The sequence below is a fragment of the Copidosoma floridanum genome, unplaced genomic scaffold, assembly GCF_036245765.1.
Source record: "Copidosoma floridanum isolate Cflo_tuat_1 unplaced genomic scaffold, Cflo_Japanese_pri ptg000013l, whole genome shotgun sequence".
Classification (NCBI taxonomy): Eukaryota; Metazoa; Arthropoda; class Insecta; order Hymenoptera; family Encyrtidae; genus Copidosoma; species Copidosoma floridanum.
The window spans coordinates 20,202,687-20,217,086 of record NW_028321890.1 but is presented as its reverse complement, the minus strand read 5'-3'; the positions used below and the strand labels follow the sequence as shown (position 1 = coordinate 20,217,086).

The 14,400-nt window shown below is 39.7% G+C and overlaps 1 protein-coding gene across 3 annotated transcripts in view; it reads right to left on the bottom strand.

Annotated features, from left to right (window-relative positions):
- Window positions 1–14,400, bottom strand: part of GckIII (Germinal centre kinase III) — a 107,289-nt gene that overhangs the window by 27,828 nt on the left and 65,061 nt on the right. For 2 of the 3 annotated variants that reach the window (XR_016293007.1, XM_089591779.1), the window contains exon 1: window positions 4,443–5,133. The exons of the other annotated variant lie outside the window; for it this stretch is intronic. Coding sequence is in view for 1 of the 2 variants with exons in the window: in XM_089591779.1 (XP_089447905.1) it covers window positions 4,443–4,769 (327 nt within the window). In the remaining variant the exon portion in view is untranslated. Of the gene's footprint in view, window positions 1–4,442; window positions 5,134–14,400 lie in introns of those variants that run through there. 3 annotated transcript variants of the gene reach the window in all.

The following is a 14,400-nucleotide window of genomic DNA, read 5'->3' as shown; positions in this document are numbered from 1 at the left end:
ATTAATTTGTACAATAAACAACCATAAAATAGAATTACGTCAAAAGAAAATTGTGTGTTAATCAAATCAATTACACTTGACGAGACCATTACAACTTTCTTTGATAAAAATATATTTTTTGTCACAAAAATCTCCGCGGTGTTTATACGTTCGTAAAGTCATACCAAGACAAATCCAAACTTTCGGCGTTTGAACCCGAAAATTTTTTCATAAAATCACGTCTGATTGCGCAAACGGTCGCAGTTGAAAGATAAGTCGAAACGAAAAAAACTCTCGACACGCACAAAACAGAGACGAGCCACGGACGCGAACAATACGAGTCGCACTTATTGCCAAATGGGAACCCATTGTGTCCCGCCGAGGCTCAATGGGGGAAAGGGGGGGAGAGACGCTTACTAAAATAGAAACCGTTAATGGGCACGTGTTCGCGTAGCCGCCCACGCGTATACCATTGTGTGCGGTTAACTGTGTCACCGAGATCTTGGATAATTACTCGTTGGTCTAATTGGAATTCCAAAGGCTCGATGTGTGCGAATGACGCGTGTTCCGAAATCCGGAAAATTTCATGTCGGACTCGGGGTGTCTTTTGCCTTGGGATCGAGATAGAAAAGCTCTTGTAGAGCGGAATAATGTCGCTTCAAAAGATATCAAGCGGAGGATTGTGTCGTGCATCGATTAGATCGGCTCTGTAGCGCCGAGTCACGTTTAACTCGTCATTTTTTTTATACATTTATTTTGCGAGATTTTTTTTCTCCCCCCCCCCCTCCCATAGAAATCTAGACTTTTTTTTGCACTACAAGTATACTAAGTCGAAATAGTTTAAAAAAAGAAAAAGTAATGAAAAACAGTTTATTTCTTCGAGATATTTATCCCTCTAACCACTCGAAATAATCTATAAATAGCAATCATGCCAACCCCTTGTTTGCAGTTCCATTGTACTCAAGTCGTTCCATCTTCGATAACAACACGTGGAGTGATTCCCATCTCGTATACCATACGCATTTACTCGAGAGATGATATTTACGAAAAACGTTTCAAGCGTACAAACACTTTGAACTGAAACGCGCCATGGAAAAACAATTTTCCCTTGGTACACCGACACACCAACTTGACCCCTAGAGGGTCTTCCAAAAGCCGCGGTAGAGAGATCCAAGCGCAATCAAGTATCTTTCTCTCTCTGAGCGCACAGAACAGCAGACACGAGAGAGGAGAATCAAAGGCTCCTCTATACCACATACAAATATACAATTCGTACATCTCCAAAAGAACTGGTAGTTATAGATGCGTACACGCGAAAGCCATGTATATATTACAATACGTACAGGCATTCGGGTCAATACCGCGTGGTTCTTCCTATATTTCTCTGAAAGTATGCGTGCAACTCTCTTTTTTCGCCGTGCACGCGCACAATAGGCCATCCGCGCAAAAGACTCTTGGGCACGCTCTGGATACTCCGCGAGGAAGGATGGGGAGGGGGGACGTATAGGCGAGGAGCCGCGATCGGACGATGAAAGTGCGGATGTACGGCCGACGAAAAGCTACGTGGATATACCGATCGTCATGCCCAGCGGCAACGGCATAGAGCAGAGGAAATCGATCGTCGCGGATGAGTCGGTCCGCTTCCGTTTTATCTCGTCTTATATATATATATATATATAGGTGAGCCGGAGAGCGGAAGGAGATCGGCGCGGAAAAATGCTCGCGCGTGAAAAGGCAAAGGAGAAAACCGTCAAGGTGGCCGGCGGTGTTGGTTGCACCGATCGACCTTGTCGCTCTCCGACTGCGCGGCCTCGATCGCATATCTTCCTTGCATTTCTCTCTTCCAATGACGATTATACATATGCATACATACTCGTACGAGAGTACATATATACAGAGAACGGAATGGAGGGAAATAAGTGAAAAAACAAACCAAAGAGAGCCTTTCGATACTTGCGGTCCCCGGCGATCCTGTTACATTTTACACCGGTACATTTACCTGTGCATATAAGTATAATACATATACGTATACACGCCACTGTTGGCGTGCGCCATACTGCTCCTGAGTCTTTAGCCAATAGGTCGAAGTGGTCTGCGTTACATGTAGGTATGTACGCACCAACCATACGATAATCAATGTAATACGTTCGATACGTTTACAACGAGGTATATATTTGGAGCGCTCGGAGACCTAATGATTGTACATGTACCTGTGAGTCATCGTTTAAAATTGTCTCTTTTGTCGTCTTTTTATCGCCGAATACTTACTTGTTGAGGAACGTAACGTTAATAATGTTTCCCCAATCGTTAAGTGTGTTATTATTAATTGTGTTTCACTGCGCAGGTGCCTTTGATACGATTATTGTCGATGACACTACGTACAATTGGTTTCACACAAATGGCTTCTCCAAATGTTATTTCGTTTCAATTAGAGTGGAATCGTACGTCCAGCATATCGATCGATTAATTGCGAGAAATTCTTGGAATGCTCTGTAGCGGCGCAATAGTAGTTCTCCTGATGAGGATTGCATTAGTGCACTAATGAATTTATCCTTTGTTTGATCTTCTTGGGAGGAGAAACTCTTTAATCGATGAATCATGGCTTATTGCCTATTTTTTTTTCAATTATTTTCACTCTTGTGATCTCCTATACCGATTGACTCAATGTACAGGGTATATATTCATTTCCTGTGGAACCGAATGAGTGAAACTGGTGAAATTCACCGGTTTTACTACGAACTGCAGCGTCAAGCTGAGAGAGAGAGAGCAAGAATAGCTCCCTCGATCTCGGGCGGGACCGTCACTTTAAAATCTCCGACACGGAAAACTCCATATACATTTGCGGTATAAATCGCCGACGACTTCAAGGACCTCTCACCGGCTGATGCGCACTTTTGGAATAATATAATATAACACCAGCCACCGAAAATCTCGCGCCTATATAGTATTTCGTTCGGATTGAATTAAGTATGCCATAGAGTCCAGGTTGTTACGACGGACAGAATTCACCGTGTGCCGATAAGATGGGGATACTTATCGATCGACGGTTTAATTCACTTGACGGTGAATTAGATAATAATCAATTCCAGGATCTATTGTTTTCAAAACTCAAAGGAGCTCACTCTGATGTATTTTCATCGAAAATTGTAGAAGGAACAAAACACACGAAATCGATTAAATAAATGATGCACCAAAGCTTCAGACCCACCGATTCGCGATCTTTGTACTGAAAAAAAAAAAAAAAAAAAAAAAAAAAAAAAAACCGTCAATACATCATCCCCTGCTATTATTTCTGCTCCTTTTTCCTAATGAAACTCCACCCAAATATCTCGGTTTCCCGAGAGTTTATCAAATCAAAGAATACTGCAGGCAGATCTAGATTGGGTAAAGTGAGAGCGTTTAAAGCTGCAAACGCAATAAATATCCCCGATAGAGTTGGCGTACCGTGTATCCGTGTGTACGTGTATATACATACACCCAACACACAAGCACGTACGACAGATAGATCGGAAAGTGCTGGAGGGTGCTCGGAAAAGGGATATATATATATATATACGTATACATACACGGTATAGAAGCAGCGACACCCGGTATACATTTTAATGAAATTCCGCAAAGGAGAAAGAGGAGGAGGAGGAGGAGCCTCGTAAGATATTCCACGGGGCGCTTTTCCACGCGCACCCGAGCCGCATGACAACTGTAATATACAGGAGGTCTCTCCGCGCTTGGGCCCGTACGTATGTGTGTATGTGGATATAACGTACCGTTAAACAGTTGGGTTTTTTTTTTTTTTTTTTCACAACGATGGCTGGGCTTTTTTTTATCTTCTCTGAGTGGAATGGGGGGGGGGGGAAGCAGAGAGCCTCGTTATACGGGTACGTGAGTGCGATTAGATTTTTTTTTTCTCTTCGTGTTTGTATATACAACGAGAAATGAATTGATACGGAGTTTTGGGTAGGGAAATATTGAATAGCCGATCGATCGGATATTGAAGGCAAAAAATAGTATCAAATGATCGGTGTTGCAGCACTTTAATTTTTTGTTAATTCGTTGACAATGTAATTTTTTCATCGGTTATTTTATTAATTAGATAAAAATGTACAAAAGTTTTTTGCAGATTTAGTATATCCACATACACCGAGTGGATGAATTTTTTTTGCTTTTTTTGTTTGAAAGAACTTTGTAAATACTAATTATCTTCTTTCAATGTACTTAGGTTTAAACATAAGTAGTAGTAAAGAAAAATAATGTACAGGAAACAAATAAAAAACAATCTATAGTTATGTGTAAGAACAACTTTCTGTCTCTCCTAACGTGCACCGATTGGAATGATTTTATTACTACTAACAACACCATAAACGTGCGTAACAATCGTACGGACGTATACCCTCGAAGATCTTCGGGAAAAAAGGCAAAAAAGCGTATATATAATATACAGAGGGGGAAAAATGAAAAAAACTTACCGAGGGCGTGGCACACCTGGCCTGTTGGAGCAACGTGGGCCTGTTGTGCTGCTGCTGGGACGCCGGCTGCTTCATCTGCTGCTGTATCGCCGCGGCTCTCTGTATCTCGCGCCGAGAGGGTGGTGGTGGCGGTGGCGGCGGATGGGACAGGGGCCTACCACCACCGCCAGGCACTACGTTCACGCCGGCATTGCGGTGCGTCACCGGAAACTGGCCCCAAGAGTGCCGGGACTGGGGGTAGTAGGCGCCACCCGGAAACTGTGCCGAGCCATTCAAGTGCGTCGGGCTCATCACCGCCGTTTGCTGGGACTGAGCGCCGTTGCGCATTTTTTTTCTTTTCCCCTCTTTTTTTTTTTTCCTTATCCTCTTTTTCCCTCTCCCTCTTGGCGAGACCTTTTTCTTCCCGCTCTCTATGCCTCTTTTTGCGTTTCAACGCATGGGTGCAGGCCGGCTTGTTTGTCCTCTCCTTTTTTTCCAAGGTCCCCGATTCTTTTTTTTTCTTTTTGTTCACCTAACGCACATTTTCACAGCTCAGCGGCGGTGTCGGCGAGGGCTTCGCTCCAACGCGTTTCCAGCGCGTGATTCTTTTATGGGTTCTTTACTCCCGAAGGAGGAAAAGGGACGAGGCTTGGGCGTCAATGGTGGTGCAGCCAACTGGCCATCGGCGTTTTCCCGAGTGAAAGCTGAAATTTATGGTTATGAGAGACCTTCGGCCGCTGGTAGCGCGCGTGTGTGGATTACGAGAGTTAATTAGACGATCGGGAGACGTCGATGAGTTTCTTTTTTTTTTTTTTTTTTTTTTTTAAGGAGAAGCTACGCTTATAATATATATACTGGCATCGCGGGAGAGAGGGAATCGCGATTCTTCGTGGGTACGCGGAAAACATGTAAATTTTTTTTTTTCTTCTTTTTTCATGTTCGATGTTTTTGTAGACGCGTTTTCTCACTATTAATAGTTCCGAGTGGGAAATATTGCGAACGCAGATATTATGTACTGGTTTATCTCTTGAAAACAATTTTTAATGAAAAATCATGAGAGACATTTGCGGTGGGCAAAAACAGATAATAATTTATGTTGTTGTGAAAAGTGAAGGGGAACGATAGGAGATCGTCTCTTGACCGTTGGCTTTTCTGGCATACTTTTTATGCGCAAATAAGTTGCGTTGTTTACTCTGGTTTTAGTTCTCAGTTTCGGATGTTAAGACTTAGGGTGACTAGGGGGTCTCGCATCAACTAAATTTCAACATTATTTACAAGGAGTCGTGGTTGTACGAGCGTTCGTTTGATCCCACATAATTTTTTGATTCCAAAGTTAAATAATTTATAAAAGGTCTCGTCGGTGTGTCAAGTATCTCTGTACATAATCAAAATGAACAAGGGTACATACAAAACACATCAAACAAAACATCTTACAATGAAACCTTTTTTTTTTAATTTTTAGTACCCACATGAAAAATAATTACAACTCCTGCCTTAAAGGTGATTAAATTTTTACTTATTATTTATATTATGTATTAGAAAATTTTTTACTCACCGAAAATTCATGTATTTATATAAACACGGCTTTGAAAATATATCGAGGAAAGTGTATGGTTATGCCTGTCCTTACAGGTCACTATCGCAAAAGTTAAAATAGTTATAACTTCAATTAACTCGATGATTAATTAATATTAAGCTTGTTAGCACGATAAATTTAGTTGGCCAAAGTTACCCCTCAGTGAAAAGTACTCAGAAACACATGTACACAATGAAACGCCAGAGTAAAGCCTGGGTCACCAATTATCTATATGTTATGTGCACCAGATTTGTCAATGGCAGATGTATTGCAGTAATGCGTGATTGTGTAAACATTGTTCAAAATATTTCCTAAAAGATAAAAAGTCACAACGCTGTTCAATCATTCATCTAAGAAATCCCTTCACAAACGATTTACTGATTAAACAAAAAAAAATTTACTCCCCACCTACGTCGCGCGTATCGCTTCGCCCCACAACTTTCTGGCCCCAAATTGCCCGCGGAGCATCTGCTCCACAAGCTAATCATGCACACACAATACACACCCATACAAAGAGACAGCCAGCACCCGGGAGTAGATAAAACGACGATGAAGACGGTGCCAATCTACAAATCCCCTTTTTCTCCGTTATCTCTTGTCTCTCTTGCTGCACCTTTTCCTTATCATCAACTGGGATCGCTATGTGCACGCTGTATACTCAATGCACACACACAAGCTCTTCGTTATCTCTGTAATGCACGCGCGTTTACATCCACACAAACTCTGCACAAGAGACAAGTACAGCCCACCACCGGCTAGTCACAGTCTGGTTGTACCCCAAAGGTGCTTCTGCATCGGAAAATTACACCCTGCACGCGGAGCGTGTATACATATGCTTAGCTTTTTTTTTTTTAGATGGCCGGTCGTCCCGATTAGAGTCGCCAATTAATGTTTACAGCGAGTATTACCTCCCGCCTCGCTTGTGAAGCTCAGCTGTCGCGCGAGAAAAAAAAAAAAAAAAAAAAAAAGTATAAGTAGCGCGTTGTATGACTTGTACGTGTATACATTAGATAAGAAAATGCGGGCGATATGCGAGCTGTTGTTTGCAAAAGGGTGCTCTTGTTTTCGAGATTGCAGCTCTCGTCAAATCGTTGGTAATTTCACACAATTTAATCATTAGAAGACGGCATTGTTTTTCCAATTGTTATTTTTGTCTTTGAATTTACGCCGCGATCAAGTTATTTAGCAATAATGAAGTGATATGTTGTACATCAACAAAACGACGAATAACGGGGATACGATGAAAATAAGACGAAACAAAAGATATGCCGAGATAATAATACAGTGCTATAGCGACAAGTCCATGGTACTTTGTGTCGTAAAGTATTGTTTTTTTGTGCACCAGTGCTTATACATGTATATTGTGACCATCGGTCATGTAACTACATAAAAATGTATCCATTTTTTTTTTGTTACGATGTAAGTTTAAAATTAGGCGCTCATAAATATCAAGCGCACTCGCGCATCAAGTAGGTAATTTTCTGGGAGCTTGTTACGCAGCACATCCCGTACCGTCGCCCGCGCCGCAGTCACCGAGCCTAACGCTAGCACTACATGGAAGAATCACAATATGTGACTTGAAGCGACTACCCGTCTCTTTCTCTGGCACATCGGTATCATAAACAAGGACAGCGAAGATTCATATGCCGCCCTAAAACCGAGGTCTCATGTTGCAGCTAGAAGAGAGACCTGACACTCTAACATTGACTCCCTTGCTTGGAAGGCTACGAGGCCTCTCTTTCCAATCGAGTTTTTGTTAGCAGTCATTTGTTGCGCGCCTTACAACACTTTGTATAAATCTCTTTCTTCCTTTTAATTCATGCGTTGATTAATATCATTATTAACTATTTCATAATCTTCGGAAATACTTGAAACGCAAATGTTTCATAAAGAAATTGTTTGTCATAATTATAATCCATTAGCGTCCTTATTGGTAAAACGGAGTAATTTTGTATAACCGACGTTCAATTTGGATTACTGTTATGGTCTTTAGAAAACGAGTTTAATGATAATATATAAATTAAACGTATAACTCAATGGTCTTTTTTTATCCCCAATTTCGATTTATAATTATTTGGGTTATTCCTTCACCCTTCCGGGTTCGCTTGATCTGTTAAATCGAGTTAATAGTGACCAGCGACCTTCACCATTCCTCGGTGTTGTCCTTTCATGCCCCTTTTTGTTTAATAATCCTAGTGTGTGCGTTCAAAGGTAAGATATCGAACGTTACAATATATATTTTTATATATTTGCGCAGGGGTGTTTGACGCGTAAAAAAATCACTCCAACCTAAAGTTACACCTACATCTCGTACACTAATACTGTTATTGTTAATAAACCCAATAAATAAATAAATAATAATCTAATAAATAAACCCAAATTGTTTGAACCACAAGAAATTTTTAGTAACAATTGATATCGCTTTGCCACTTTTTTATTTTTTATTTTTAATGACTCACATTACAAGAGGCTATCATATCGGTGAAGCTTAGCGTACTTTTTTACTATAGATAACGAGAAATACCAGTGATATTCGTTATCTCCTCTGAAAATTTCCATACGGATCTTTGTGAGTAAGAATTGCGGATCTAAGAAAAAAAAAAAAAAAAAAAAAATACCATAGATAGGGAGTTGGAAGATCGGCACTGACAATTTGCCGTTTCCACCATAAAACGGTTTATGCCCACAGCATCAGCTGGAGAAACGCGATTCATCCGGAAGCTGCGCAGTAAAGAGAGAAAAAAAAGAAAGAAAAAAAAAGTGAGTGCAAGCCGGAAACCTCGCACGATAGACCTGTTCTTCTTATGCCTCGCGTGGGAAAGGCATACAACGTAACTGCAACACGGGAGTGAGTCGATGTCTGCGCGAGAGAGAGGAGACACTTTGATGGAAAAATCGACTCTCGCGAAAAGTCTCCTCTATTTTCGGCCGGGGCTTAAGTGACAGCTACTCTTCTGGCCCCTCTTCTTCTTGTCTCAGCGATATTGCAGGTGACACGAGATTCGCGAGGAAAAAAATAGCAACTAAAGTCGATCGATGGATCGGTATGGAGAGCGGGGAATTTACATTTTTTTTTTCACGGTATATTTTTATTAGACATTTTTCACGGACATTGTTTACGAAGGTTGGCTACTGGATTTCCGGAATTCATAGGCTCGGCTTTTTTTTATTCTGGATGGCAGGAATTTCGTATGGAAGTCTCGTACGAGCGGGAAGGCGAAACGCGGAGAATTTTCCAACCACTTTTACGAGGCTAGCCCTGCTATGGTTTTTAACTGACCAGTACTAAATTTTTTCAGTGTAAGAACGAGGGGCATTTTATGTTGGCTATATTTTTGTTTTCCTCGAGTTTCTGGTGTGTACAAAAAAAAAAAAAAAAAAAAAAACAAGACATGAACAATTTAAAAAAACAAAAACTATTTTAAACAACAAGTGGCTACATTAAAAAAAAAAAAAAATATATGACATGACTGATACAATTTTATTCTTACGTGAATAATATTGGAAATTGTTTACAAATTAACTTTAATCTGCTTGATAAAACCAAATTATTATCATCTTCAGTATTCTTCAAAAAAAAAAATGTTTATCCATCGAAAACAAATGATTTGTGTGTGTATTACAAATGTATGAAAAATTTGTCAGACAGGTGGTAATCAAATAATCAAACAAAGTACAACGAGTAAGTATCATTTAGATTCAAAACATTTTTGTTTCAACCCTCGGAACCAAGGCAACATTTTTCACGTATACTTCCAGTGCAAGATCCCAAGTTTTCCTCGAAACGTGCAGCTATCAAAAAAAAAAAAAAAAAAAAAAAAAAAAAAAAAAAAAAAAAAAAAAAAAAAAAAAAAAAAAAAAAAAAAAAAAAAAAACGCTCCAGAGGACGAAGGGAGAGTCGATCGACTGCATCATAAAAACACCCACGGAAATAAAAATCTCGACACAGGCGTATGGGAATAAATTGAGCCTATAAAGCCGCGCAGTGGAGGGAGGATGAAGGGGAAAAAAAAAGTTGTGCGCGGTAGCAACAGCAGCAGCAGAGCGTCGGTAAAAAGCTCTCAAAGCTCGGCGCAAAAAGCACCTAAAGAGAAGTGGCGACGACTCTTGTGAGAGTGTGTGCCGAGTACAGAGTGTACAGAGAAGCACACATTTGCTTGTACGCCCTTACACGGGGGGCACACGGAGGGTGGAAAAAGAAATAGGGAAAGATAAGAAAGGTAAGTGGAGCGAATACGATAGAGCGAGCGGTAAAAGAAGAAGAAGGAAAGCATATATATACACATGTGTATACATGCATAAACGAAGAAAAGGGGCAAGAATAAGAGGAAGACTTGGCACCTCGCTGCTGTGGGTAATAAGAAGAAGGGCCGTGGTGCAATGCTTGCCTTTGGTCTCTCCTCCCGCGCAGCACTCGAGAGAAAGGGGAGGGTTGCGGCGTAAAAATTTATTCCCAGCGCCGCGGCCTACTCTGTTTTCCTTTTTTTTTTTTTTTTTCTCTCCCCATCGCGCAAACTTTGGGGCTGCAGCGCGCAAGAGGGGCACTTCATTAAACGACGCTCGCGATTATGAGGCCACTGCTGTTTCTGGGCGGAACGGAGTCGCTGCGGCCTGATGGCGCCCGGGCGTATAAACAAGAAGAAGCCGCAGCGAGTGTATGTGTATACGGTGCTGTGAAAAAAAAAAAAAAAAAAAAAAAAAAGGTTTTTGCCAGTGTGTCGCTGACTTCTGCTGCTGGTTTTATGCCGCGGCCTGGCGTGTAGTAAGTATCGCGTTTATGGCTGCGAGAGGGAGATTGGTTTTTTTTCACGGCTCTCCAACATGCGGCTTTTTAATTGAAATTTTTGTGTTGTCTTGGTCGTTGCAGGTGTATTGTGTGATTTTTTTTTTCGGAGCAAAAAATTAAGTGAGTATTCAGGCTGTGAAATACATTTAAATGCGATACGATGTGCACTGTGAGCGTTCATATTTACATTTGATTCATTTCCATTTCAAGTCCATGTATTTGATAACAATTGACAAAAAATTGTAAATATTCAAACTTTACAAGTTATTCTCTTATCGTTCATTGAGAAGAAAAAAATTTCATACTCTACACGTTAAAGAGTTGGAGAAAACATTAATTTTTAAATAATTAAATAATAAACTGTGGGTACTATTTTAGTTATTTACTTCTAGCACTGGTGAATAATGCATCGATTGGGATTTTTGTACTAAATTTCAGTTTTTTTCACATCCAATTTGCTACTTACTTGTTTTTTTTATGAAAATATAAAGTTTATAATCAAACAAAAAAAAATAAAAAATCACAAAAGACGCGATATAATTATCATTATCAAACATTTTTAAAACCCGATAATTTACGATTGGTACGAATTATCAATCAAATTTAAGGTACATTCAAATGACCATAGTCACCGTCTCTCATTATTAACAATTAATCTCAGATCTTAGCTATTCTATCGTTTGATTATACAAGAGAATATACTCTTATTTGAAGTTACAGTTAACAAGCTGCAGACGTATATTTTTTCTGGAACTCATTTTTATGCAAATTAACCAAGTACGAGTTGTAGATCGCTAAATTTCAAGCGCACACTAAAATATCGCTATATTTAAATTAGTCTCTCTGTTGAGTGTACGATTCAGGCATTAAAATGTCCAAAAAAAAGTAACACATACGAGAAAAAAAAAAACATTTTGTTTATCAACAGACTTAAATAAAATTTTTAAACAGTTTTTTTCCTACATTATGTAAGTTTTTTTGGCAAACAATTTCATCATTTAGCACTATTAAAACTATAATATTAAGAAATAGTATTTTCTGATAGATAATTGCAATAAATTTGTGATGTATGAATTTATTTTGAAGTATAAAATATTTAAATAATTTTTCGAATACCTTAGAACTTTTTTTTACGTTTATTTTTTTTCGTCTAAATTTTTTTTCCTTTAAACTGTAATTTTTTTTAGGCAATACGTGTAATAAGTAACAGTTATTGCATGAAATTTTCAGAACAAAATGAAATAAAAAAAAATGAAGTCGATGTTTGTTGTGTTTTAAAAATAAAATTTTTCTTCTCGTGTAACGGAAAACTGGAAGAAAAAAAACATGTGACTATACACCCCTCGAATTCCGTTTTTCGTTAATTACCCTGCAAGTACTGGCAGTTCCGGATTTTTAACGTACAATACATACATGAGTTACGAGACCACGATCATATAGCATTGTAGGTCGCACAGCTGTGCGTATAGCACACCACCCATGTGGGGACGTACATATACACGTTGCAAGTTTTCAATTACAACCTTGACAGATGCGCGGAGCACAGTTATTCGCGGCGCCTTGCAGTTTCCCCAAAGTAGGCCAAAGTTCCTTTCTTCACGGTAGCGAATGATAAATTTTTGAGAAACATATATGAAAAATTCGACGCATTCGGCACTGGTACATATCGGACGGATTCATGAATAATGCAGTCTCCAATATTTTGCAAAAGCAATAAGTTTATTGTGTTTTTTAGTGCAATGTACACCTACCAGAGAACGTAATTAATATTCAGCCATATAATAAGAATAAATAACGGTACATTGTATGGACACAGTGAGGTTGAATGTTCTGCTAGAAAAAATACTTTATACGAGTTTTAATTGAGTTGCGTTTTTTTCTACATCATGAACAATATTTTTTTTTTTTTTTTCTTTTTTATAAAATTATACGAAAAATCATACTTGATATTCGTTGTCTGTGTTTTAAAGGCACAGGCGAGTGTCATTTGCTTGCAGATGACTCAAACGAGGTTGCATAAATTTCATGAAATAATTCCTACTACTGTATTGCAATTTAAAATAGATAGGAAATTGAGAAAAAAAAAATCTTCGGAAAAGACATCCTGTACATCAACAAGTAAAATATCCTTGAAAACTCTCTTCCAAATCCAAATACCGCAACTTCAACACACTCGTATGAATACGGAAAAAGAAACTTCTTCCACATCTTTTCCCCTGCCGCATTTACGCACGCCTACTGAAAAATCGCGCACGCAACAATAACAATGAAATCACGAGCATAGCGCGCAAAATTTTTTCCCCGTCAGGCATTCCTCTATCTCTGCTTTGATTGTACCAGCCATAGAAAGCGCGTAGTTCGCACGAGCCGAATACTTTTGACAAGTGTATACGTATATAATATACGCAAAGGAGTTCAAGGCCGGCTGCTTGTGCGGCGAAAAGAACGAAACGCGCGCGTCTATGAAAATTTATTAGTGTCACGCGCGAGAGAGCGCCTTGCGAAATATCCCCTCTATACCCTATTCTCCAAACGACGAAAATTCTGTAATGCGTCGCAGTGAAAACGTGGGAAGAGACACCATAGATAATATCGACACGCATGCATACACGCAGAGGGAAAATATATTACGTCGCGGCTATTAACTCCATCGCGTTTATATGTGTGTAAAAAAAATGAATAATGTACACGAAAGATGCGGTGTATGGCAGTAAAAAAAAAAAAAGTGACGGCTGATACCAATAGGATTGTTCCCGAGGATGATAAGGAAAAACGCTGCAGTCGGACTCGGCCGTTGGACGGGAGAAAAAAAAAAAACTTGGACCGTAGGACCGATGATTTATCCCACAGCGATAGGTACATAAAAGAGAAAATTGCGGGGCCTCGTTAACGTTTTCCGGAGCGTCCGAAAAGGCGAGTGTCGCGCGGGGGAAAGAAAATAAAAGAAAAAAAAAAAAAAAGAAGAGTAGCCAGTGAACAACGGGGAGTTTCTACACGGAAGAGCCGCAATTCCTGCAGTGGTGCACTGTGGTTTACGACTCGAAGGATAATATACTCGAATAGACGTTGTTGGAAGAAAAAATAAAATAAAATGGAGAAAAGGCTCTCGAAGCCACAAAGTTTTGCAACGCGCGAACGCGGGTAGCCGAACAAAGAGAGCCGGAGATCGTTAATCGGCTGGCGTGGGCGGCTGTTGTATCGGGAAAAGAGACAGCCTTTACCTATATACCGATACCTAATCCTTTCGTTTATGGTCGGCGTTTTCTCGATACTTACGGAGAGAGGACCGGCACGCGGATAGCGCGTTGGATTGATACGCGATGTATGTATATACATACATGTATACTAATAATAAAACGAAACGACGTTACCTTTCAGCGCGACGGGAGACACGTTTTAAAACGCGCTTCAAGTACAAGGTATGCGTGGTATTGTTCTCGCAGGTATTTCACAAGATGTATTGTTGCGCGCGCGAGTACCCATATACCTAAACACGATTGACAAACGCGAGAAGAAGAAGAAGAAAGCTGTCGTGTTTTTTTTTTTTTTTGCAAAATAATGTCACCGGGTAAAAGCTGTAGGTACACGATGTTTTTTTTTTTTGTTTTTAGAGCCAC